The sequence below is a fragment of the Condylostylus longicornis genome, unplaced genomic scaffold (assembly GCF_029603195.1).
Source record: "Condylostylus longicornis isolate FDR11 unplaced genomic scaffold, ASM2960319v2 ptg000110l, whole genome shotgun sequence".
Classification (NCBI taxonomy): Eukaryota; Metazoa; Arthropoda; class Insecta; order Diptera; family Dolichopodidae; genus Condylostylus; species Condylostylus longicornis.
This window is the reverse complement of record NW_026578078.1, coordinates 2,028,994-2,053,441: the sequence shown is the minus strand read 5'-3', so window position 1 is coordinate 2,053,441 and position 24,448 is coordinate 2,028,994. Positions and strand designations below refer to the sequence as shown.

General features: G+C 24.4%; 1 protein-coding gene and 1 long non-coding RNA gene across 2 annotated transcripts in view; one reads left to right on the top strand and one right to left on the bottom strand.

The window, feature by feature from the left end:
• Positions 1-11,298, bottom strand: part of LOC129614465 (uncharacterized) — a 62,228-nt gene extending 50,930 nt beyond the window's left edge. Inside the window, exons 1-2 of the long non-coding RNA XR_008697381.1 lie at positions 11,196-11,298; positions 8,577-9,066 (exon numbers count right to left, since the gene is read on the bottom strand). This is a non-coding gene — a long non-coding RNA (uncharacterized LOC129614465). The remainder of the gene's footprint in view (positions 1-8,576; positions 9,067-11,195) is intronic.
• A 16-nt stretch (positions 11,299-11,314) lies between these two features.
• Positions 11,315-21,450, top strand: LOC129614482 (transmembrane protease serine 9-like). The gene is made up of 14 exons (XM_055529086.1): positions 11,315-11,372; positions 14,397-14,423; positions 14,479-14,555; positions 14,618-14,928; positions 15,021-15,444; positions 15,517-15,557; positions 15,601-15,724; positions 16,181-16,241; positions 19,539-19,571; positions 19,634-19,731; positions 19,903-20,177; positions 20,236-20,659; positions 20,732-20,775; positions 21,330-21,450. Exons 1-14 carry the CDS (start codon positions 11,315-11,317, stop codon positions 21,448-21,450), a joined length of 2,118 nt encoding a protein of 705 aa, XP_055385061.1.
• The last annotated feature ends 2,998 nt before the right edge of the window (positions 21,451-24,448 follow it).

Here is a 24,448-nt window from a genome sequence, read left to right as displayed (position 1 = left end):
TACATACATGCCTTATAAAATTATTTCTCATTCATATACTGGTCATTTTGACCATGCCTAAATGTTTAAAATTATTGAAATAATTGTGTAATATATTTTTGAAGTTTACGTATTTAGTTTGAATCAAAATTTATTTTTAATTGTATTTATTTGTTTAAGAGCAATGATTTTAAAAAATAATTTGATTTTAATTTACATTTTACTAATAGCTTAGAATTTTGAAAATATCTGACATTCAAATTGCAGTATGCTACGAAATTAATACGTAATTCAGTATATGAGTTTTATTTGCAAAATTATGTAGTCCCGACACTGGAGTCCCAAATAGTTATGATTCGTCATTCGAAAAAACTTCAATTCCATCGAATTGATTCGGTATTTGTAAAATTTAATTAATACCTAAAATTAATAAAAAATATCATTTCGAACTAAAATCAAATTAAAAACAAAGTAATTTCCTTCCTCTTTATAAAAAATCAGAAAAAGACCAAGGAGAAATCAAGAAAAACAAAATAACCTTCTAAAAGAAAATGAATTTAGGATTTTAAATAACAATATTAGGTATATAAATATATACATATATATATATATTACAATTTGAGTCCTTTCTCGCAGGATATATTAAAGATTATATTCCGCACTGGTTGCGTTATTTCTACAAATTAACAATATTATTATTATTATAAAGGATATTTTTGCACGCAATTTTACCACTAATCCAGTTAATTTTCAATTTATCTTTCTCTGTTGTATTACAATTACACATTCATTTTCTCCATTTTCGTATATATATAGAACAATAATTATTAAACAAAAAAAAATTCATTTACATACACACTATTATACTTACTTATATACAATCATGTTATTTTTTTTCTTATTTAATTTACAAACTGTACATATATACACATTACTAAACCTTTAATGTGTGAATATTAAATATAATTTGTAAGGATATCTTTGTTATTTTGCTTTTTTCCAGTTAGGTATTTCCCTTTCTTTAAGAATTAGTTGAATGTTAAAGTACAATATACCAGGGTTTATAAATAAAATGCTAGTGTCATGTATATACAGTTAAATAAGTTTATTAAATTTATTCAAAATCTGACAGAATAGGACATTCATATACGTACGATGTATGTTCGCACATATGTATAAATATATTGTAATTCAAATATTTTCCCAACAATATGATTTAATGTAAAATTATAAATTTATATATTATGTAAAATATATATTAGTGAATGTGTTAATTAGTAGATAAATTCACAGTTTTGTTCCTAAAAATTTAGTGTATAACAATTTAAGTGATTGACAAACATTAGAGTTTGGAATTGAAAAGCATTTTCATTTTTTGTTAATAATCAAAAACCTCCAAAATTTACTAACTAAATTTAGTTCTGAGGAAATTGTGGAAAAATCCGATAATTGTATTCGAAAATTATGACTTTTTTTTTGGAAAAATACGGCGAGTCTAGCTTGAAAATTTTTTCAATCTCATTTATTATAGTTGCTTACATTTAGTTTTTCAAAATTTTATATATGTAATTATGGCAGAATGCAATTTTATAAATATTGGGAAGCAGATTTCCTCAGAATTAAATAAAAGATTTCTTTACATCTAACAATAAATAAGTAAATGTTTAAATTTTGAAGTAAATGCAATTATGCGATCAAGTTAATGATTATAAAGTGTAGTTCATTTTCATACTCAATTAGGAAACTGAACTACACTTAAGTAAATTATTTTACTTGATGTAGTAAAAAGACTTCCACTTATAATTTTAGCATGAAAAAATAGGTGTATACTAAATAATTACTTACAGAAGCATAAAATGTAACTAACTAAGCAAAGTAAATCAAATTAGTTTAATTTAAAATTTAATTACAAAATTTTATTGTAACCATTTTTGTACACTTAATATTAGTTGATGATATCAGGTGATGATATGATGATATTGTGACCATTTTATTCTAATTTTTATTATTTTACACAAATTTTTGCAAACTATTTTTCTCTGAACACTATGCCATTACAATTAACTTGTTAAAGAAGATTACTACCTATATTTTATTGGATATAGCTGTAACAAAATCTGTATATGTATGTGTATATTATTTATAGTTTTTAACAAAAAAAAAAGGAGTAAATGAACCGGATCTAAAAAAAAAACCATATTGTTTTTAAGACAAAATATAGGAAAAAGAAAAAATTTCCAAGTTTTTTAGGGTTCGCATTATTTGGCTTTTATTTTAATATTCGCTCTTGTTTCTTAGGTTTGAAAAATAAAAAACAAAAACTTTTCCTTTTCTAGGACATTCCAATTTATTTAAAACAATAGAATGTATTATAGTCTGAAAACATATTTTTACAAAAAACAAAAACGACATAACTAAATTATTCACAAAACAAGAATTGAAAGTGAAAGTGAATAACTTTTCCATTAGTAAATTATGTAAGTATACATAGAATTTTTACCATAAAGTGAAATAAACATATTTTTAGCTCTTGAATGGTATGAGAACTAAGTATATAAAATTAAGAATTCATTAGAAAATTGGTTTTCAAAAATGAACCAATTTATTAAGATATTTGTTAGGATAGGTGTTTTTGCAAAGGTAAGTGTAAAATATCATAATTTATAATAAGTATGATTTAAGCGATATAGATTGCACTGTGCCACAATTAGATTAATAATAAGCAACTCTTTTTGAAATTACTTTATTAAGCAATTAAATGTAAATCGGCGTAATGTAATAAAAGAGAGAAAGAAGATAAATGTGAAAAATTTAAGAGTTGTGATTACAATAATTTAGAAAGTGAATTGTTCTTAAAAATAATGCCTATTACCTTTACATATATTTTCAATCAATTGGAAGAATTTCAAAAAATTGTCAAAACTAAATTATTAATGACAATGTTTTATTATTGACTAAAAATTGTAACGCATGTTCAAGAACGTAACACAATTTTGTTATACTATATTTTATTGTTATACAATATTAAAGATAAATTTCTTAAATCTAATTTTTGTGTTTTTGTTTTCACTTCATTTAGAGAATTTGTTCATTTCTGAAGAGTTATAAAAATTTGAAAAAATTCTTAATTGTTTGTCAAAAAGAAAATTGAAAGAAAAAATAGGAAAAACTTGTTATAAAAACTAGAAGAAAACTTTATATACAAGAAATAAAAGAACAATACACTTGTATAGCAATAAACAACAACACTATAGTTTGTAAACATTTTGCCATGTGTATTCTAAATATGTATATTTCTATATGTATGTATATACAGATGATTAGTAGATAACAACAAAAGAAAACTAAAACACTTTCACTTTATAAGGAAGAAAATTTTGAAAGGAAAGTTTTCTATTGCTAAGAAATAACAATTAGGATAAAAAAAAGGATAAAAGTAAATATAATTTTGCAAAACTTTATGGAATAGCTCCACAATACAACTTTAGTTTAAAAGAGAGTGTGAAGAAGGGAAAAGTTTTTAAAATATTCTCCAAAAATTAATATAAAAATTTCTCTGTTATAACATGAAAAATCCTTTCTTTTCAAAAAGGAAAAAAATAAAATTTTCAATTACATAAAATTGAAAATAATTTTATAATTTTTAATTAAATTATACAGTGATTATAGTTAGTATTCAATTTGGTATTAAATTTAAGTTAAATACAATTCTCTAGTAAGTAGTTGCAATACAAAAGTCATCAAGTGTTTACACACTTGATTTTTTTTTTAAATTTAAGTCAGCTATTATGATTCACCATAAAAAAACTAGAAGACCGTCAGCAGTTGTGAAGTAATATAATATATTCAATAAAACTTTTTTCTTAAAATTAAAAAAAAACAATTACATACGAGTATAATAAAATTTTAAGGGCAAAAATGTAAAACAGGAAGTTTTATAAGAAATATTTTGTTATAATCATATCTCATTGCATATATTTAGGAGGGATAATATCAAAAACAGAATAATTTTAAAAATGAATTGATCCTTCAATAAATTATTATGAAAGTACTTCCGAAATGAATATAATAGCCTTTTGATTGAAAACTGAAATTTTATTAACAGTTTTTTAAGTTAGACTTCGAAAGCAATAAAAAAAGAAACCAATTTTTATTGCAAATGTGCGGCAAAATGATAACAAACAGTTATTTGATTCAAGGAAATCATTGTCTAGCCCGCAACATTATAAAATTTCATGAAATTTCATAATGTTCATTTAATTTTAATTTTTGGAAATAGGGAGGCGAACAAACGGATATGCATAGTCCATTTCAACTCAGAACGCGCAACACATATGTACTCGTATATACATACATATGATTTCTTGTAAGCGATAAGAACCATGTACCATGTCAAAAACCAATAAAAATTACTTAGGCATTTTCGAAAAAAAAGTTTCTGCTTTCAATTCTTTGTAGCCAACAAAGAAGCTTTTCAAATTCGGTGACGCCGACATATTTAAAAGTATCTTCTTTTTTTATTTCATATCTTTTTCGCAGAACACTTTTACATATTATACCCATTTTGACAAAAACACAGCAAAGGTATGTGGGCAATTTATTTCAAATAAATATTCTTAACTAGATAAAGACTTTTAAAAATCATTTCAATATTTTTTCTCGTATAACAATATACACTCATGTATCATATAAAATAATATGGATATTGTATTACGAACGTATACTTAGTTATCCTTAATTTTCTGTCCTGAAACAAAAAAATTTTCATACTTATATAGTACACGCGATAAAATTTATTTACTTTTATGTATATATACTTGTAAAAATCTGCAGGTAAAGAAATTATAGTACCTATAGCAATAAAATAAAATAAAATTTATGTGTTCAAGTAACGTGGAACAATGTAGCATGTGTTATATTCCAAAAATAAAAAAAGAAACACAAAATATTTATGACGGTTTAAGGCATAGGACAATAATAATTTCATAAATGCTTGTTTCTAAAAGCAATTCTTACTATATAGATTGTTAAAGGGAAACATTCATCAAAGATACGTTGTATGTCAGAATACAAAAGAAAAATTACCTCACGTTTTAAATTATTGTGACGCCTTGTAAAGCTTTTTAAAATATTATACAAGCGTAAACTTATTGCATATTACATCGTAAATACAAAGAAATTATAAAAATAACAAGTGACACTTGTGCTTGTATATGCATACGATGTTTATGCAATATTGTAACTCACTCTCATACAATAATTTTAATGGTAAAATGCAAAATTTGCATATGAGCACACATCATCGCATTTTAATTAGTAAAAGTGGTTAAAAAAAGTTTTGTATAAAAAATATTTTTTTTTTAATTTATTTAAAAAAAAATTAGTCAAATAAAGGACAAATAATTTTTCTATGCTCTTTTTTCTGTTAGAAAAAAACAAACATTTAATTGAATTTTAATGAAAAAATTCAAGTAGGTGTAAGGTACTCGATACACTGGTATTCGATATACCTTTTTAAATAGGTTTATCGTTAAAAAGAATGTGCTGAAAAAAAAACAACTACAACCTCAAAGAATTTTACAAAATAAATGCCTAGAATTCTTTACAGAATAAAATTTTACTAAAATGCTTTAACATCAAAATATTTCATACTAAATTTTAGCCACATGTACTAAGCAAATACGTTCTATATTCAATGAAATAATCATTTAAATTATTATAACAATTATTTTAGTAAATAGTATTAAAATATACCTAAGGCACATACGTGTACAAGTTGAATAATCTGATTTTCACTTGTTGACCAAAAATAAATTTTGCATTAAGAACTTATGTAAGCTAAGAAATAATGCTCTGAGATACAGTGACAAGGGTATGTTTTCGATCAGCGTCGAATTTTGAGTCTGTGCATCCGTGCGTCCTTCCCAACGATAACTCAAAAACTAATTGAACTAACTAAGTTCACCATATTTTATATGGCAGAATTGGACATGATCGGAGTACTAGTTCGGGTAGGTGCTATACAACTTCAAACTTTATTTGATTATATCTTAGAAACTATAAAATCTATGGTGTTGATCAAAATTATCAACTTTATATGAACTACTTAATTTAATATTTTAAAATAACTTGTATAACATTTTTTAAGCAAAAAAGTATGCAACTCCAATCAATACAATGACATTGGGCAATATTATGACATTTTCTTTTTACACAAATTTTAATAAAATTTTGAATAAATTAGAAACATAGCTTAAGTTGTTTATCTAAGAATTACATACGGCGAATATTGTGAACAATATGTAGAACTTGTAATTTATTCCATTTTAGTTTCAAGAATTTTTTTAAAATGCACTTTAAATTCAAAGTTTTAAGTACAAAACACTTGTTAGTTTAAATTGATTCTCCACTCTATAATGACAAAGTACTAGTTATTCTAAAACAAAGAATTGAAAAGTTTTTACTAAATTTTAATTTCGTCAGAAATTGTTCTATAACTCTATTTTAAAAAAAGTTTTGTATTAAAATTCTAATTGTAGACAAATACTAAAAATAGTAAAGAATTTTTTTAAATAAAAATTTTGAAATCGAGATCAATGTTCTAAATTACTAAATTTAAAATTTCTTGAACTTTGTTATTATTGTTAAAATTATAGATAAGTGTAGCAGTTTACTTACTTAAAGTACTCTAAATTTTGAATTCACCCAATTAATAAGAACATTTCCGCTTTTTTTTCTACTTTAGTCTAACCAAAATTTAAATAGACATACATACATACATAATATATATATGTAAAGTTTTATCGCTTAGAACAAAAATTATTTTCAGAAATATTAATAGTATTATGTGCACGCGTTCATATATACATCTACATACTATGTACATTTTTGTAATAAAATCGCGTATTCTAATAAAAATTTTGATAAGAAAAGTTTAGTGAAAATTTATCATTTTTGTTTTTATTTTTATATAAAAATTAAAAATTTTTCTTAATTTAATTTAACTTTTTTTTTTGTATGTAATAATGACTTGCTTTTCACTGTACGTAAGTGTATGGATGCTATCATCTAAAAAAGATTCTTCTTTAAATGTGATGATTATTTTTTCATAAAGAATTTGGAACTTTTTAAAAGAATGTTAGTAAAAGTTTGTTATATTAATTGTAAACAATTTTAGGATTATTTTTTGTTATATATATATACAAAATCTTGTAAATAAATATTGTGTTACATAATTTTGATTTAAAAGCATTAATATGAACTAAAGTTTAAGACACTAAATTGAATTACATTTAAACATCGAAGCTTAACTATGCAAACAGTAATAATAAGTACACTCAGGTAGTGTATATGAAACAATAAATATTAGAAAAGGGTTAAATAATCGTAAATAAATCACTTTTCATGTAAAAGGAATTAATTTTTGTTTATATAAGAAGAAAAATGGGTTACAGGTTAAGTAGATTGCATATTCATCTAATACGAGTGCCATTTTTATTTAAATTCTATTCTCAAATTCATGATTAATCAATACATTTTTAGCTAAATGAGATGAAATTCAAAATTTTCGTATTTTCAAATTTTACGTTTAAGTAAATAAGCCGGCGTTAAATTTCTGTGAATGCTTATGTATATAATAATTGTAAACGAGTATACAAATTTGTTAATAAAATTTAAGTATAACTCAAAATTTTCTACTTTTCAAAATTAAAAAATTAATATTTTGTATTCAATTAAAATTATACTTTTATTAAACTAATATGGTTGAATTATAATTTAATTATTCTGTAAAAGTGAGTTACAATTCAATTCCAAAATTAAGTAGATTAGATTTTACATAATTTTGAAGAAACTAGATGCTATGGAAAACTTGGATAGGCACTACCACCAATTTTTTTTTACATGAACTAGGCCTATTATTTTACCAATATTAACAGAATATGAAATGTACACGATAATGTGAAATATTTATTATTGTACCTCTAGATCTAGGTAAAGTTGACATTCTTTTAGATATAAAATTAGTAAACCATATTGAAGCTATGATTCACATTTATTTTATAAAAATTTTAAAATATGCGATTATTATAATTATTGGTAAATAGGAAATCATTCATAGAAATTGTAATAAATAAAAGTATGATTAGTATGTAGTAGATAACTAGTATGTAAGTAAGTAGGTATAAAATTTTTTATTAATATCTAATTTTTATTTTTTAATTTTCACACCAGGTTTTTTACCTCTTTCTAAATTCAATGACCTTCCATTATTTTATATAATATGGTAGGTATTTTATACCTTAGTGGCGAAGTAAAAGAGCAACAAAGCCGTCATGGTACAGAATATATTTTTCTTTTAACGAATACAACAAAGAGTAAAAAAAAATTAAAACAATCAGCAAAAATTCTTCTGATAAACGCCAAAAAAAAAAAAAAACAGCGAAAAATCAAAAGAAGAAAAAACAAAAAAAACATAACTTATTTCCCTTTTACATTGATATACAAATGTAATAAAAGTATGTATCTATATACCTAACTATAATATATTTACATACATACAAAAATATTTTAATTTTAATCTTTAAATTCTCTCTTACCTTGTTTTCTCTTTTCTTTCCTTTTTCCCTTTTTATTATTGCTGGCAAAATACACACAAATGTACTTGAGGGTTTCTTTTTGGCTTTTGAGTTTTTCTAATTTGCAAAAACTTCAAATATATATACAAACATATTATACACTTTATATATACGACAGCATGTATACATAATTACATACATGTATAAATTTTTTTTATTATTTCAATTCCTGTTTGAATATTCGCGTTCATAAAAACTTCTCAAATTAATGTTTGAAAGTAAATAAAGATGTCTCTTTAACTCTTTTTTTTTTTTTTTTGTTTTATATTCTCTTAATTTATTTTATATTAAAATAGCAATTAATAATTTCAATTTAATTATATTAATTTTATTAAAAACTTTACTTTTTAATTAATTTAAAAAAAAAAGAAACAATTATAATTTGTGCTTTTTATGAAATGATAACAAATTTTCAATTTAAATAACACAACATTCACTTATGTAGGTATACCTGCATTAATAATATGTACATGGAATAAATGATTATATATGTATATATGTATATGTAAGTATGTATACATATGTATGCATAAATTGTAAATGTACTTATGTATATATTATATCGTTGGGTGTGTGTAGATTCAGCAAAAAAGAATTTTTAGCAAATAAATATTTGGTATTAGAAAATTTTACTCAATTTATTTAAAATTTAATTAAAAAATAAAACAAAATTATTTATGTTTCTTTTATATGCAATATATAAGTAATACTAAATGTATATTTTCGCATTCAATGTACATAAATACATATGTATGTTTGTACCCGTATGAAATTATATATAATATTTAAATTGCACTTAAATGCTTAATACAACTTTTTTTATTTGCAAGTATTTTTATTAAATCTACAATTTATGTACCTACAATTATATTTTTTTAATTATTTTTTTTAAATATTAATATATATATACATACATAAATATACATGTGTATATATGGTAAGTAAGTGGTTTATAAAGATACACCAAATATTTTTCTCAAGATCTCTTCTTCTATACTCTAATTTTATGAATTGAGAAAATACAAAAACAAAAAAAAAATATTGTTGAATATTATGTTTTATACTAAAATACATACATACATACAAAGTAAAAAATTTAAATTCTTTGAATTAGGATAGGATTTTATTTTTATGTAAATATGAGAATGTTTCTTTTATATTATATTATTATGTTATATGCTTATACATATACTTTATAGATTACTTGTACACAATATAAATATATAATAATGTATGTATACTATATGCATTTATACCATGTATATTTATATATCCAGTATTAAAAATCCACTATGTATATATTATTTCTATTTTGCACATACACATGCACAGGGTGTGGTATAATATTTTATTTTAGTAGGTATGTATTTCTTTTTTTTTTCTAAATTCTAAATAGTATTTTTATTTTTAGTGAAAAATTTATGAAAAATAAATTTCAAATAAAATTTATTAAAAGGAAAAATATTAAATCTCAACTTTCTTTAATAAAATCTTTGATTTTTCTTCTCTGTATATGTACAATAAAAGTATGTGGAGGAATGAAACTAAAAAATTTTTTAAAATTTCAATACAATTTTTTTTTTTCTTAATCAATTAATTATGTTCATTTAAATTTTCACATTTATCATTTCATATACTAGTAATTAATTAATTGTATTCTTTATTTATTTTATTAAAATATTTATGTATATTTTGTTGTAATATAATATTTTTGTTCTATATTATAATTTTTTTTATAATATAATATAATATATACATATATTATCATAAGATTAACTCTACAAATATACTTATTTATCCAAATTCATTTATATATGTATGTGTATATGTGTTGGTTAAATAAACTACACCAGTGACAAATAATAATAAAATATACTTAATGAAATTCCATAATATGTATAATAAGTAAATTGGAAATGTACCTTTAGTAAATACTTAACTATGTATAACACCTTAGTATAATTTTTTTTTCGTATTATAAATCTTAATACATATTATTATATGCAAAAAATTTTGATTTTTTTTTTTTAATCAAATAAATTTGCAAAAATTAGAATCTGATGCCTTCTTTTTTGATTTATTTTAAAGTTAAAATTATAAGAGCATCTTTTAAATGTTTAGCGTGTATTTGAAAATAAAACTTGACTTACAATTTTATTTAAAATTTGAAAAAATATTTATATCTTAATGAATTTTTGAACATGTACAATGTTAAATTATTTTAATATACAATTATAACAAGAAGAAAAATTCTTGTTTACAACTGCATTTAAAAAAAAAATTATTCTCTTCTTACTAAAATATCAAATTTCACTTAAATATTTTGTTATAATATTGTATATCGGTTTTATGACAAAAAATATTAAATAAAAGGAAATTAATTAAAATTTTCGCCGACAATATTTTCGATAAAAAAATAAAGCATTACATGGAACCGATTATAATACTAATATGTATAATTTGCACAGGAAAAAAAAAATTTATTTTTTTTATATACACATATTTACTTTTGTATTTTTTATACACAAATTTTTATATAATATAATATTGGTATATAATAATTGCAAAAAAAAAATTTACTTGAATAAAACTTTTCTTTTTTTTTCTTTTAATTTTTCATTCAATTTGTGCGATACGCGAAAAATAGAACACAACTGTTACGTTCAGTTATGATGAAACTTTAAGCTGAACTAAATTCAATGTATGGAAAATCTGGTTTTCTACTATTGATTTGCTTGTTTTTCAGTTATTTAATATTTAATTTCTTTTTATTCCAGTAAGAAATACAAAAAATATATACAATTTACCTACATATTCAAAACAAATTAGCATATGTATATATTTTCAGCTCTCTTATATTTCATTTCTCTATACTAAAAATAAGTGGAATCTAAATTAATATTTTCCAGTATCCACATTCCAAAAGTCTTTTCTTGTTTTTATAGGTTATGTTTCATTTAATAAAATTTCATGTGCTACATTATTGTATATAGTATGCATGCACGTATGTACACATATATCATATGTAACTGTAAAATAAAAAAAAATTTTTTTTTTTGACAGCTAAAATGACAGTTTTTATCAATACTATGAAAAACGATATACAAAATTACAACAAAAAATAATTTCAATGTGTTAGAACTGTTTTTTGTATATGTGCCACGGCTCGTAGTAGTGCGAGCATTGAACTAACACATAATAAAACAAGAGAAGAGATTTTTATATACATATATGTATATACCTTACAGGTAGATAAGAAAATTTGATTGTATTAAATATAAATAGATAAGAAAATGAAATACATGTACACGATACGCAGGTAAAATTGAGATGGCAAAAATCTCCCATATTTCGTAAAAGTAATCTAAAAAGGTAGGTATATAAATTACAATAATATTATTTTATTTGTTTATGTGTTAATTTAGTTTTTATCAGCAATTCAGCACTTAAATTGAAATAAGAGCCATCTATTAGTATACGTATCAATTAATGTGTGCATATTTTTTTTTTGAATATTAAATATATTCCAATAAAAATTTTAAAATTATTTTGAATTTAGTTGTATTTTAAATAAATTTTAACGTTTATAAATTTATAATAGAGTTGTGTCAAATCAATGGTTTGTTAAGTAGCACTTTTCCTTTCCTTGAACCAGTGAAAATACTGATTGCATAGATTTAGGGTTGGGCTAGATTCAAAAACAAATTGAAAAAAGAGTTAGTACAATTTTGGGTTACAACTTTTAAAGGGGAGGAAATAGATAAAAATTTTCTTGTTACTTTACTACAAATGAGTTGAAGAATTACTATAGATCTACCTCTAGTATAGTTTCTAGTATAGATCTGAACATTGGTGCAGTGGTTATGGCACCGGTCCTTTTACCGAAGGGTTAAAGTATTCGGAATCAAACCTCGGTCAGGTCACTATAAAAATTATATTCAATATTATAACCCAGTATACAACAGATATTATAACGTACAAGTAATTTTCATATATTTATAGTATTCGATTAGAGAAAAATAAACAGTAAATAATTATAAGCTTAAATATTTAATATAAAGAAAAAAATACGGTTGGCCTAGTTAAAACTCTATGACGCTATGAAACTAGGGCATGATATCATGCACTATCCCTATGCTCCTCCTACAAGTGAACAAAGGCAAAAAAAGTAGATCTTCTTTAAAAATTTTCACGTTCTTTTAGAATATTTTGGTCAGGAACCGTGAAAGAAAATTTTGTTATGTGTTATGGATACTAGATATATGAACTAAAATTTGAGATCCAATATCCAATTAAGTTTTTCTACATGCGAACTATATTTGTTAGTACATTTGTATGTACATCATATTATCCCATTATTTTATTTGAAACGATAAAATTCAATTACCGATTTTTAATTTTTTTAACATCTTCAATTGTGTTGTATCTACATTCCACTATGTTGTTTCAAGTATGTATGTATATACATTCGAACGTACATGTTTACGACTCTGCAAAATAACTCGTAAATCTTCAAATTAATTTGTGTGACAAATTTTATATTATGAGTTTACCTATATGGGCAAACATAAATATAGTTGAATTAAGCGCAAAATGAACCATTAAAAAGTTTTCATGGTTAGTTAGTTTTAAAAACGGTTTTTAACATTTTTCTCGGTGAGAAAAAATTAATTATTTTAACAAGTCATAATCGTTTAAATTAAATCATTAAATATAAAAATTTAAAATCCAGATAGGTAACAAGTAAATTTACACAATGGCAGCATTTTCTATAGAAAACATTAATATATTCATAATATTTGAGCCTATAATGTCTTGCATTTAAGGCAAATTATTATTATCTATCAATACTTTTCAAAGGTGATGAACTTTTGAAAATGAGTTTTACAAAAATCAGTACTATTCATAGTAAAATTACATGTTTTCTGAACAAGCAAATTATACTAGACAACTTTATTTTGTACCTTTCTCTTTATATTTACCGAAATAGCTACATACAAGTTATTGGAAATTCTCTGCAAATTTATTAATAAAAAACTTAAGATGCCATTAAAATTAAAAAATCTGAAATTATGTAGAATTAAAAATAAATGCATAAATATCATTATCCTTAATCCAAGCCTGTAATTTAAATTGCTTAATAAAAATTTTATAATAACAGACGCTGTAATCAAATGATTTAAAAACACATTTATTTTTAATGTAAAACATTTGTAATTTTTTTATCGTGTTCAAGTTGTACTTTTAATTATTATCCTTTTGAATTTCAATTACAGCTGGTCTTTGTATAAATAAAAGAAGTATAAACAATTTCGCGGCTAGTTTTAAAATTAATTTGCAGCCGCTCCAAGCCTGTAATTTAATTAAGCTCGGATATTTTAATAAACGAGAGCTTGAAAACTCTTATTTCTTTTTGTAAATTTCTTTAAGGATAATGGGTTATTCAAAACAAATTTTTAAAGGATATGCCATTTTTTTAATATTAATAATTTTTAAAAGTAATTTTCATGCTATTGAAAGTTTGTACGTTGAAACATTGGATTTTTTCTACCGTAAGTTTATCTAAAGCAACTACAAATGCACGTTGTTTATTTGGTGTAAGAATTTTTTTTTTGATATTAAGTGACATTGATTGCATTGTGAAATTAAAAATTTAGAAACTAATTATGTAGATGGGACAATCAAAGTGACCAAATATCCAACTAGACAATCGCACATTTTTTTATCCTTCTTTAACCTACGAGTATAAACAATAAACGTATTTTATACCATTAATTTTAGGTAATCCTAATAGAAATGGATCTGTTTGTAAGTGGAATTTAATTACTATCGACAACAAAAGATAAATTGAAATTCTTTAAAGGTATATGTGTACCACCTGGATCATGTCCTGGATTATATGATGGCAGTGGTCTCCTTGACTTAAGAATAATGATATCTGTACAAGAAAAATTAATTAATTTAATCTTTAAATTCTGAAAAAAATTTCTCTTCTTCTATAGAATATTGTACCACCTACTACCGCCGCAACAACTGTTTCTCCTAGTAATGTTACCACTGCACCTAATGCATTATTTGCTGGTAATTGTTCTTTTAATCTCATTAAATGTTGCAGACCTGGTAGATATAGATGTGGTGAACGTTATCCACCACCACCTGGTAGTCCAACTCCAATAACAGGACAACCTTTAAATGGAGCTTATCCCTGGTCGGCCAAATTATTATTAAAATTAAATGAACAATATATTGCTGGTGGAGCACTAATTGATTTTAAACATGTGATCACTGTGGCTCATAAAGTATCTGGTTTGACGTAAGATCAATTTTTATATCAATAATTTGAAATATATAAAAGCAAACCTATATTATTTATTTAATTCTGTAATATTAATTTTTCCTTTTAAGTCCAGATAATTTAATAGTTCGTTTAGGGGATTGGAACTCTACTAATGGTACAACACCAATTCCAGCAAGATCTTATAATGTTTCAAAGATTATAACACATCCGAATTTTACATCAGTAAATTTATTTAATGACATTTCTGTTTTAATATTATCAACTCCAGTTATTTTGGGTTCTGTATCAACAATTGGTACTGTTTGTTTAACTAGAGAACGTAATTACAATTCAAGATGTTTTGTATCTGGTTGGGGTAAAGAAAATTATGCCGGTGCATATTCTTCAGTACAGAGACATATTCAAGTTGGAACTAAGCCACCAAGTGTGTGTCAAGATCAATTTCGTAAAACGAAACTTGGTCGTACATTTATTTTTAATTCAAATAGCTTTATCTGCGCTGGCGGAGAAAGTGGAAGGGATGCTTGTACTGTGAGTTTCGTTTGCATATAACAATTTCTTAATAAAATTTCGTGTGAAGTTTGACTTTTTTTTGTTTTTTAGGGGGATGGTGGCTCACCGTTAGTTTGCGAGATGAACGGAAGGTAAAAATAGCATCTATTAATTTTTTTTTATTTCTGTGTAAAGATACGATTACCTGTTTTTAAGGTGGGCTGTTGTTGGACTTGTAGCTTGGGGTATTGGATGTGGAACAAATAATGTTCCAGGAGCTTATGTTAATGTTGCATCTTATATACCATGGATTGAAAATGTTATAAAATTGAATTAGTTTTTAGGATGAAAATTTTAGTATTACTAAAAAATTAGTATCAATATTTAAAGTGTATTACTTGATTTAATAGAATATTGTTCAAAAATATTCAGCATTGAATCTCAAGTTCTTAATTTGTTTTATTTCACATACTAGAAAAGTTTTAAATAACTTTGCAAATTTGAGAATATGAGTGATAGATCAAAATTTGTCACACATATTGAAGGATATTTTAAATTAAAATTAACTAAACATACTTGTTTTTCTTCTTATCGGAACTGTCTCTTTATAAATTCTTTATAGAGTTTTTACAGACAGAATTACTAGGCACTGCATTCATTACCTAGGCACTGCAACATAAGCATATTAAACGAAGTAGACACTTATTTGAATTTACAATATAAAGTTTTTAATTTTGAATACCATAGATTAAACTATATTAATCTTTGCTTAAAGAAAATTCTCCCAGCTGAAGAAATTCCAAAGAAAGACAAATTTGAGACAAATGAATTGGAAAGTTTGTCAAGTACTTATTAATGCTTTTCTAAAAGTCCACCTTATTTTAATGAAAGAAGACGTTGTCTTAAACCATGCGGAGAGTTTTCCCAGCTTAGTTTTGCATCACTCATTTTTTATTGGAAATGTTTTTAACTCCCATAAGTATATTCAAACTTTTTAAGCTTTTATATCTTGTATTGGCAAAAAAACTAAATTCGTGTGCATGGAATCCCGACAAGTAGCACACGCATAGTTATTTACCGCAACCGCGAAATGAAAATAAGTTTTCATTGCGCACTTATTTAAGGGCAAATTATCACCTTTACTCAATGTCGCAGTTCCGTTCTAATCATTGAGGGATTGTAATTCCCTGAATGTTATTTACCGTTTCTAGCTAAAACCTGAAAAAAATATAACAAAAACATTTTATTTGCTTTTTTCTATACAGACTACTCATTTTTAAAGCAATTTTGTTAATAAAGTGTAAACAGTTTTAAAAAACTATAACCAGTCAATCTCATATCTTTAATATAAAAAACGAAAACGTTTTCATGGCCAAGGTTAACCCAGTTTACGCTTTTATCTCCAAAAATTGTTCATGAATCATTAATTTTAAATATGTGATACCAATTATCAAAAACATTATAGTATGTATGAAATTTTATATATCTAGGGTGATTGTACAAAAATTATTATTACTCATTATATTTTAACAAAAATCCATTGAAAAGTCTGGTTGAATTAAGTGCGTAATGAAATTTGTTTAGGCAAATTTTATCTGCTCATCTGATTTGCAACGTATGCATAGTGAATTATTGGGGCATACTGAAGAACTAGAGGACGAAACTTTATTTTTTAGTGTATTCCTTATTTCCAAACGATTTCGAAACTCTTCACAGCTCCTGCACAATAGTCAGTCATCACAATTTAAAACTTTCATTTCAATCTTAATGGCATCACAATATTTGTCCTGCTTTTCAGTCAGTTATTCGTATCACCATCCAAAATTTCAGTTTCAATCTTAATGGCATCACAATATCTGTCTTGTCTTTCAGTCAGTTATTCGTATTACAATTCAAAATTTCAGTTTCAATGTGAATGGCATCACAACATCTGCCCAGCCTTTCAGTCAACTATACGTATCACAATTCAAAATTTCAGTTTCAATCTTAATGGCATCACAATATCTGTCCTGCCAATATACATATATATTATGATTTTTTAAAATTTTTTTTGAATTGATTTGGATATACATCGATATGAAGGCGTTTCTCTTGGGGTTAAGTATTTTTTATCAAAGTTTCTCAATAAAACATTAAGTAAGCATGTTGTAAAGGACTAAATCTATCTCATATTCGTTTCAATGAAACAATGTCTTAATATTTAAAGCGCAAAAACAAATTAAAAGAAATCAATTTCACCTTATTATTTTGGCCTTTTTCCTTTCTTCTCAAAATCTTTTTCAAATTAAAGACATACAGAGGCTTCTTCGCAAAAATCGCAATGTATAATAATTTATGAGACCTTGTGGTACATTACATATTCCTGTTTTTTTATTTTTCCACAATGTTCTTTACAAGTAAATAAATTTTATTGTCAATTTAACTGACTTCTACGAAATATTTAGTAATGGTTTCACGTAAGGTCTATTAGAGCAAAAAATTTTTTTGGTTCAATAAGTTGGTATATGATACCTAATATCATTTGCCATCATTATTTAGAATTCAAATGAATAATGAATAGAAAAAAATATTTTATGTGTTAAAATATTTTATGAATCTTATAGTTAACCGATCCAACTGCTCTTAAAGAAAATGTATTTCATAAAATATTGTAAATATAATTTTGATTAGTTATGATATGATTAATATAATGAGGATTTTTTTTCTCCTGTTCGGAAAATACCAAATAAATATGCTATTAACTCATAATCTGTTCGATTTTTAGTGCTTCATAACTAGCTATTATACATATATATAACAAATTTCAAACGTTAGTAAGCTAATAAAAGCTATTTAAATGAAATTATTGTTGATAAATAAAATATTAATGTAATTTAATTAAAATTCAAAATTACATATTTTATTCAAAAATATCCGAAAATATGGAATGTTAATCGTAATTATCATGAATTATAACACTCATTATGTGATTTAATATCCATAAAATTAATTTTTACTTAAAAATATTCTATAAATAAATGCTTCGGGTGTTAAAATTTTTAGTATTTTCGTGAATTTTTATATTGTTTAGCAATAATATCGGGGATTTTAATTTAAAAACAAACTTTAAACACATCATCGCATATTCAATATTTTATAAAAGTGTTTAATTTGAAAAACATAAGTTGAATTGAATTTTTTTTTTAATTATTCAAATTTATTTAAAATTTGCTGTGTTTTAGCATTTAATTTGTGAAATATGATGGTTTTTAAATTGATAAATATCAAAATTATTGGAATATTATTTTTATTAATGAATCAATGTAAAAGTGGTGATATTTCAGATGAATGGCTTGCATTAGATGATCAAGAAAGTAAGAATTGCAGTAAAGTATAATAACTATAAAATATTGGAAAAACATTCGGAAAAAGTGCTTACGAAATATTTAAGGATCCAAGAAAAAAAATTACTCTAAAATATTTTGTGTTCCAAAAATAAATTTTTGTTATTATTTAAAATCAACTTTGTTAAACTTAGTTAACAACACCTCCACAACAAGAAAAATTAAATTGGCAAAAAATATTGGCAATGCTGAACATTTTCATTATCGCACAATAATGATATTGCTATTATCGTTATTATTTCTATTAATAATGTGTTTGTTCATCGGTTATTCCTAGGAAAGTTTTCATTTGAAATATCATGAAGCTGGTTAAAATTTTGTTTTTAAAACTAACCAAAAGTTTATACACAAAACCAAGTGTAAGACAAAAGAAGTCTTTACGACTTCTTGTAATAAAACAAAAATTTTCTTTCCACCTCTACAATCTGCGGTTAACTTGAATATTTTGTTTTGCTTATAAATTTAAATACAAATTTTTTTCTTATTCACACCAGAACGATCCCATATAGTGTTAATTGTAGCACGTTTTTTTTGTTTCTTGATTCAGTTGATCTGCGTCTTGCTTTGCTCTGATTTTAATTCTGTTTATTCCATCCGCATTAAAATGTTTCTCAAAATCTACTCGCCAATCAACAATTTTTTTGAAACAACCTTGAAAATATCCAATTTTTTATTATTTTAATTTTTCTTTGTTGAATTATTTGGTTTTTGTTTTAGTACTAAAAATATTTTTAAATATTAATTTTATAGGAGCCCCACGACAAACCGTTCTTACGACTACATGTGAGCAGTTTTTAAATTAAAATGAATATCAACTTACCTACTTTTAAAACAATTTTATTTAGGTATATGTGTTCCACCAGGATCTTGCTCAACAAGCACAGCGACACCAAGTACGCCGACTGATGGAACTGGTCAAATAGATATCAGAATTGTAACAAACGTTTGTACTCTGCTCGAACATAATATCAAATTTTAGACCATCATTCATGTTTTCTCATTTGTTTTGTTCGTTTTTTTTTTTGTTTCCACTGTAATTACTGTTTTTTCTTTACTGTTCTTTGTCTATTTCCTCTTTTTCTGTTTGGATTTCATTTTCACTTCAATGATATAGAATTTAACAGGAGTAACTGTTGCTCCAACAAATGCAACACCAGTAACATGTCAATATGGTTTAGTTAGCTGTTGTCGTTTAGGAAATTACAGATGTGGTGAAACATATCCACCACCACCAAATAGTCCGTCATCCGGTCCAAATCAAGCACAATATGGTCAATTTCCATGGCAAGCAGCTCTTTTAACTGTACCAGGTGATGTTTATATTGGAGGTGGTGCATTGGTTGACAATCGACATATTTTGACAGCTGCACATAAAGTTTATAATGTTCCGTAATATATTTCTTTTCCTTAACAAGTAAATTTTTATTAAAGGAAAAATTGTTTTTAGATTAACATCTTTAAAAGTTCGTTTGGGTGAATGGAATGCCGGAGCAAACAATGAGCCTATACCACCTCAAGATTACACAGTTTCTAGAGTTTTCATAAATCCTTCTTTTAACTCCTCTAATTTATATGCTGATACAGCTTTATTACGTTTATCATCGATAGTACCTCTTGGAACAACCACTACAATAGGAACTGTTTGTTTAACACTTGCTTCATTTGTAAATTCTACTTGTTATGTTGCTGGTTGGGGAAAAAATGATTTTAATGGAAATTATCAAGCAATTCAAAAATTTGTCGATGTAACTGTTATTGATTCAACGACATGTCAAAATAATCTGAGAGCAACACGTTTAGGATCCAATTTCATATTAAGTGCAAATGATTTTATTTGTGCTGGTGGAGTTGCTGGAAAAGATGCATGCACAGTATATAAAATTTTTTTTTCTTATATTTTTTCTAAGTACAAATTTTTTAAAATTTATTAAATATGCTTTTAGGGCGATGGTGGATCACCTTTAGTATGCCAAACAAATGATAACAGGTAAGACTTCAATGTGCACTGTAATAATTATTTATATTGGTGGCAAGGGTATTTTCCAGTTGAAATTTCTAAAAATGAGGTTGAAATTCAATTGAAGTGAAATTCTTTATCTCAATGTTTGATAGTATTGCTTATACAAATGATACCTTGTGACAGGATGTTTATATAAGCCTGTAAAAGTCAGGTTACCTTACACAAGATGAAGCGATGGATTTTATTGATTAATTTATATCTTTTCACTCTAAGTTCTGTAGTACTTTTCAATTTGAAATCACTAGTATTGTTTCAGTTCACGTAGCAATGCGATCTTGCCATGTGCTAGTCTAATTATCAAAGATCTAATTAGCACCAAAATTTACCACTAGGATCTTATTATAAGAAAAGTTCACAAAAAACATGAAATGTTTTGAGTGTCTCTCCCTGAAAATATGCAATTTTTAAAAATTTAAAAAAAATTTTTGGGAACTATAGAATTTTTTAGCGAAATTTAGGCACAAACTTTAACACTCTATTATGTAAATAGCTTATTTATCAAATTATTTTATTTATTTAAGGTGGGTAATTATTGGTATGGTCGCTTGGGGAATTGGATGTGGACAAAGTAATGTTCCAGGAGTATATGTAAATGTTGCAAATTTCATTACATGGATTCAACAATCAGTACAGACACCTTAATTATTTACATTCAATTTTTCATATGAAAGTATTGCTGTTATTTTTATGTTTTTTAATTAATTTTAAAATAGTTTAAGAAATATGAAGTATCTTGTTTGGTTCATATGTGTAATTCTTAAAGTAACTTGAATGTTTTCATTATATTGTACAAATTTTATTGAATTAGCTATGCTACAAGAATTAAAAAAAAAAATCTACTTACTGTCAAAAATTTCTACAAATAAAATGCGAAAATGATTTAAAAAAATGTTTAAAATTTTCAAAATATTTCAAAAACCATGAAATTTAGTAATTTTAATTTTTCGTGCATATTAAAAGTTTAGTGCTTTTGAAAATTTTAAATAAATAATAGCCACCTGCTCTCGATTTTTGACAAAAACACAAAAATTAAAAATGTGATTCTATTCTCTTTCCATTTACATTGATAATTATTATTTGTGCAGGTTTATGATTTCATGCCATTGAGATCATGTTAACAATAAAGAAGTTCGAAAATCTCAACTTTTATCTATTAATATACCGTTCGATTGATGCACAGTTCTAGAACAACTTATAAAAAAGAAACATTATTTTCTAGCTATAAATATTGTAAATTGAGCTGAATTTTTTCATTTTAGGCAAAAATTCTATTTTGTCTTAGACAAAGTAAAACAAATTAGGCTTCAGATAGGGAATAACTTGGCCTTATCTTGTATTACTGAAACTCAGAACAATAAGGTTGTCATTTCTCTGTAAGACCATAATTTTTTTATTCTAATTAAAAAATTCATTCCAAATATTTCTACTTCAATTTAAAGAAAATGTATTTAAGGGACTAAGCACAAGCTAAGTTCAAAAAATGTAAAATCAGTAATTAAAACCGAAAATGCTATATTAATTAAAAATTCAATTTTAATAAAACTCCAAAAGAATAGTGTGCAAAGTGTACTGAAACTTATTCGACATTTAATTTTGATGTATTGGTGCCAAAATGTGATCATTAATTTTTAGAAAATTCGTAAACTGCTTGGTATTATTCATCAATTAATAATTTAAAACATTCATTACAAATTCATAATCCAGTATTTATTACTTTTGGGTTGAATTAAAAACTGTTAACCAATGATAAGCATTCATCATTACCTAAAAATAAATTAAAAATTAAGTTCGTTAAGTCATTTGTTAGGTTCCAGCTGAACTGTAGTGATTACTTTTTAAATCGATACAAAATACTCTTATGTTAATCGAACTGAATATTTAACACTAGTCATAAGAGTATACTTTCACATCTTCTGAACAAAGTAATTTAGATTTATTTAAAAATAACTTACTGTCTTGAAGGTATCAAGTGAAATTACATTAAAACCAATAGCTTTTATAACAACATCTTTCGATGAACCTTCCATTATAGTTAAAACATCTTTTTTATAATTTAAATCTTCATTTATCCAATCATGATTATAAATTGAATCCGAAAAATTCCTACTCTATAAAAATTTCAAAAATATAATAGAAATTTAAAATAAATTATTTTTATCTTACGGCATTAGAAAGTAACATTCCGCAATAACAAATCGAATACATCATAGCACATTCATTTGCAATTGGTGGAGAAAATAAAAATAGCCATGGTATAATGCTTCTCATAACTTGAATTCCCATACAACATATTAAGAGTGAACATGTCAATAAATTTAATAATATTTGAATTCCAAATATTTGATTAATTAAATCGCAAAGTCTATAAATAATAATTATAATTATACATTATTGTAGTTTTTATTCTTTATTCTTAAACCAACTAGGGTTTATCGCTAAGAGCTTACCTGAGAATTTCTGTTTGTTCGTCTACGATGTGTTTTAAAATATTTATTGGTTTTTTATATTTAAATTCAAGATTTTCAGATGAATCTGTAATTTTATATATTTTGTGAGCAAGTAAATCATAATGCATACATAATTGTAATACTGCTACAAAAAAATATGAATTCATAGAAACTAAACCATAGCTGATTCCAAAGAAATGAATTATATGAAAACAATAAGTTAAAATGTACATTCCAAATGAGTCAGGTTTAAATTCCATCATAATATCAGAAGGATAATAGTATTGATATATTCCAGTTTTTGAATATTCTAATATTGAACGAAATAATGGGTATAAACCATTCACTGAACAATTAAATGTGAAATAAGAAAATTGTGCTCTATTCATTAAATCCGATATATTTTTATATTTTTTAACAATTTCACATTCAATTTTATTTAAATTATTCATTTTTGGAAATTTTTTTTCTAAACTCTCATTTAAATCTAAGATTTTTTGTTGGTAAATCCATGTAACAAACCATTTTACACTTATTAGAATATTAAAAGTTCCACTACTAAGAGGAATAACTATTTGTGTTAAACCTTTATTAAATCCTTTCAAAACTAAATTTATTTCATTTCTAAGGCAAAATAGATTTTCAAGAATAATATAAATTGAAAATATTTTGCTAAATAGATTTTGATTAAAATTTTTAAGATAAATTCTTGATGCCATTACATTTGATGTAAAAATTGTTATTTTGAAAAAATCTAAAAATGTAATTTCCTTATTTTCATGATTTGGAGCCATTTTAATTCATCACACTTGGAAAACTAACAACCGGTTGCAGTTTGTTTTAACACTAAACTAACAAGTAACATTGTAATTTAAAAAAAATTTTTATAACGAAATGTTTGTCATCGTATTTAATAAAATAATTATTTTTAGGTAGAATCATTAAAAAAAGGGTATATCCAATTAATTTCTTGCACGATAGTATTAAAAAAAGGGATATTTAACACCGATTCTCTAATGAAGTCCTATATGTGACCCCAAATCCAATTTTAAATTGCTCAAGATTTATACATGTCAAAGAGATTTATGCTCAAAAATACAGTTGGTTAGGCTAGCTAGTAAAATTATTAAATATAAATGAAAAACGTTGAAACCGTGGTGAATTAAAATCATGGTCTGTCAAAAAGTAAAGTT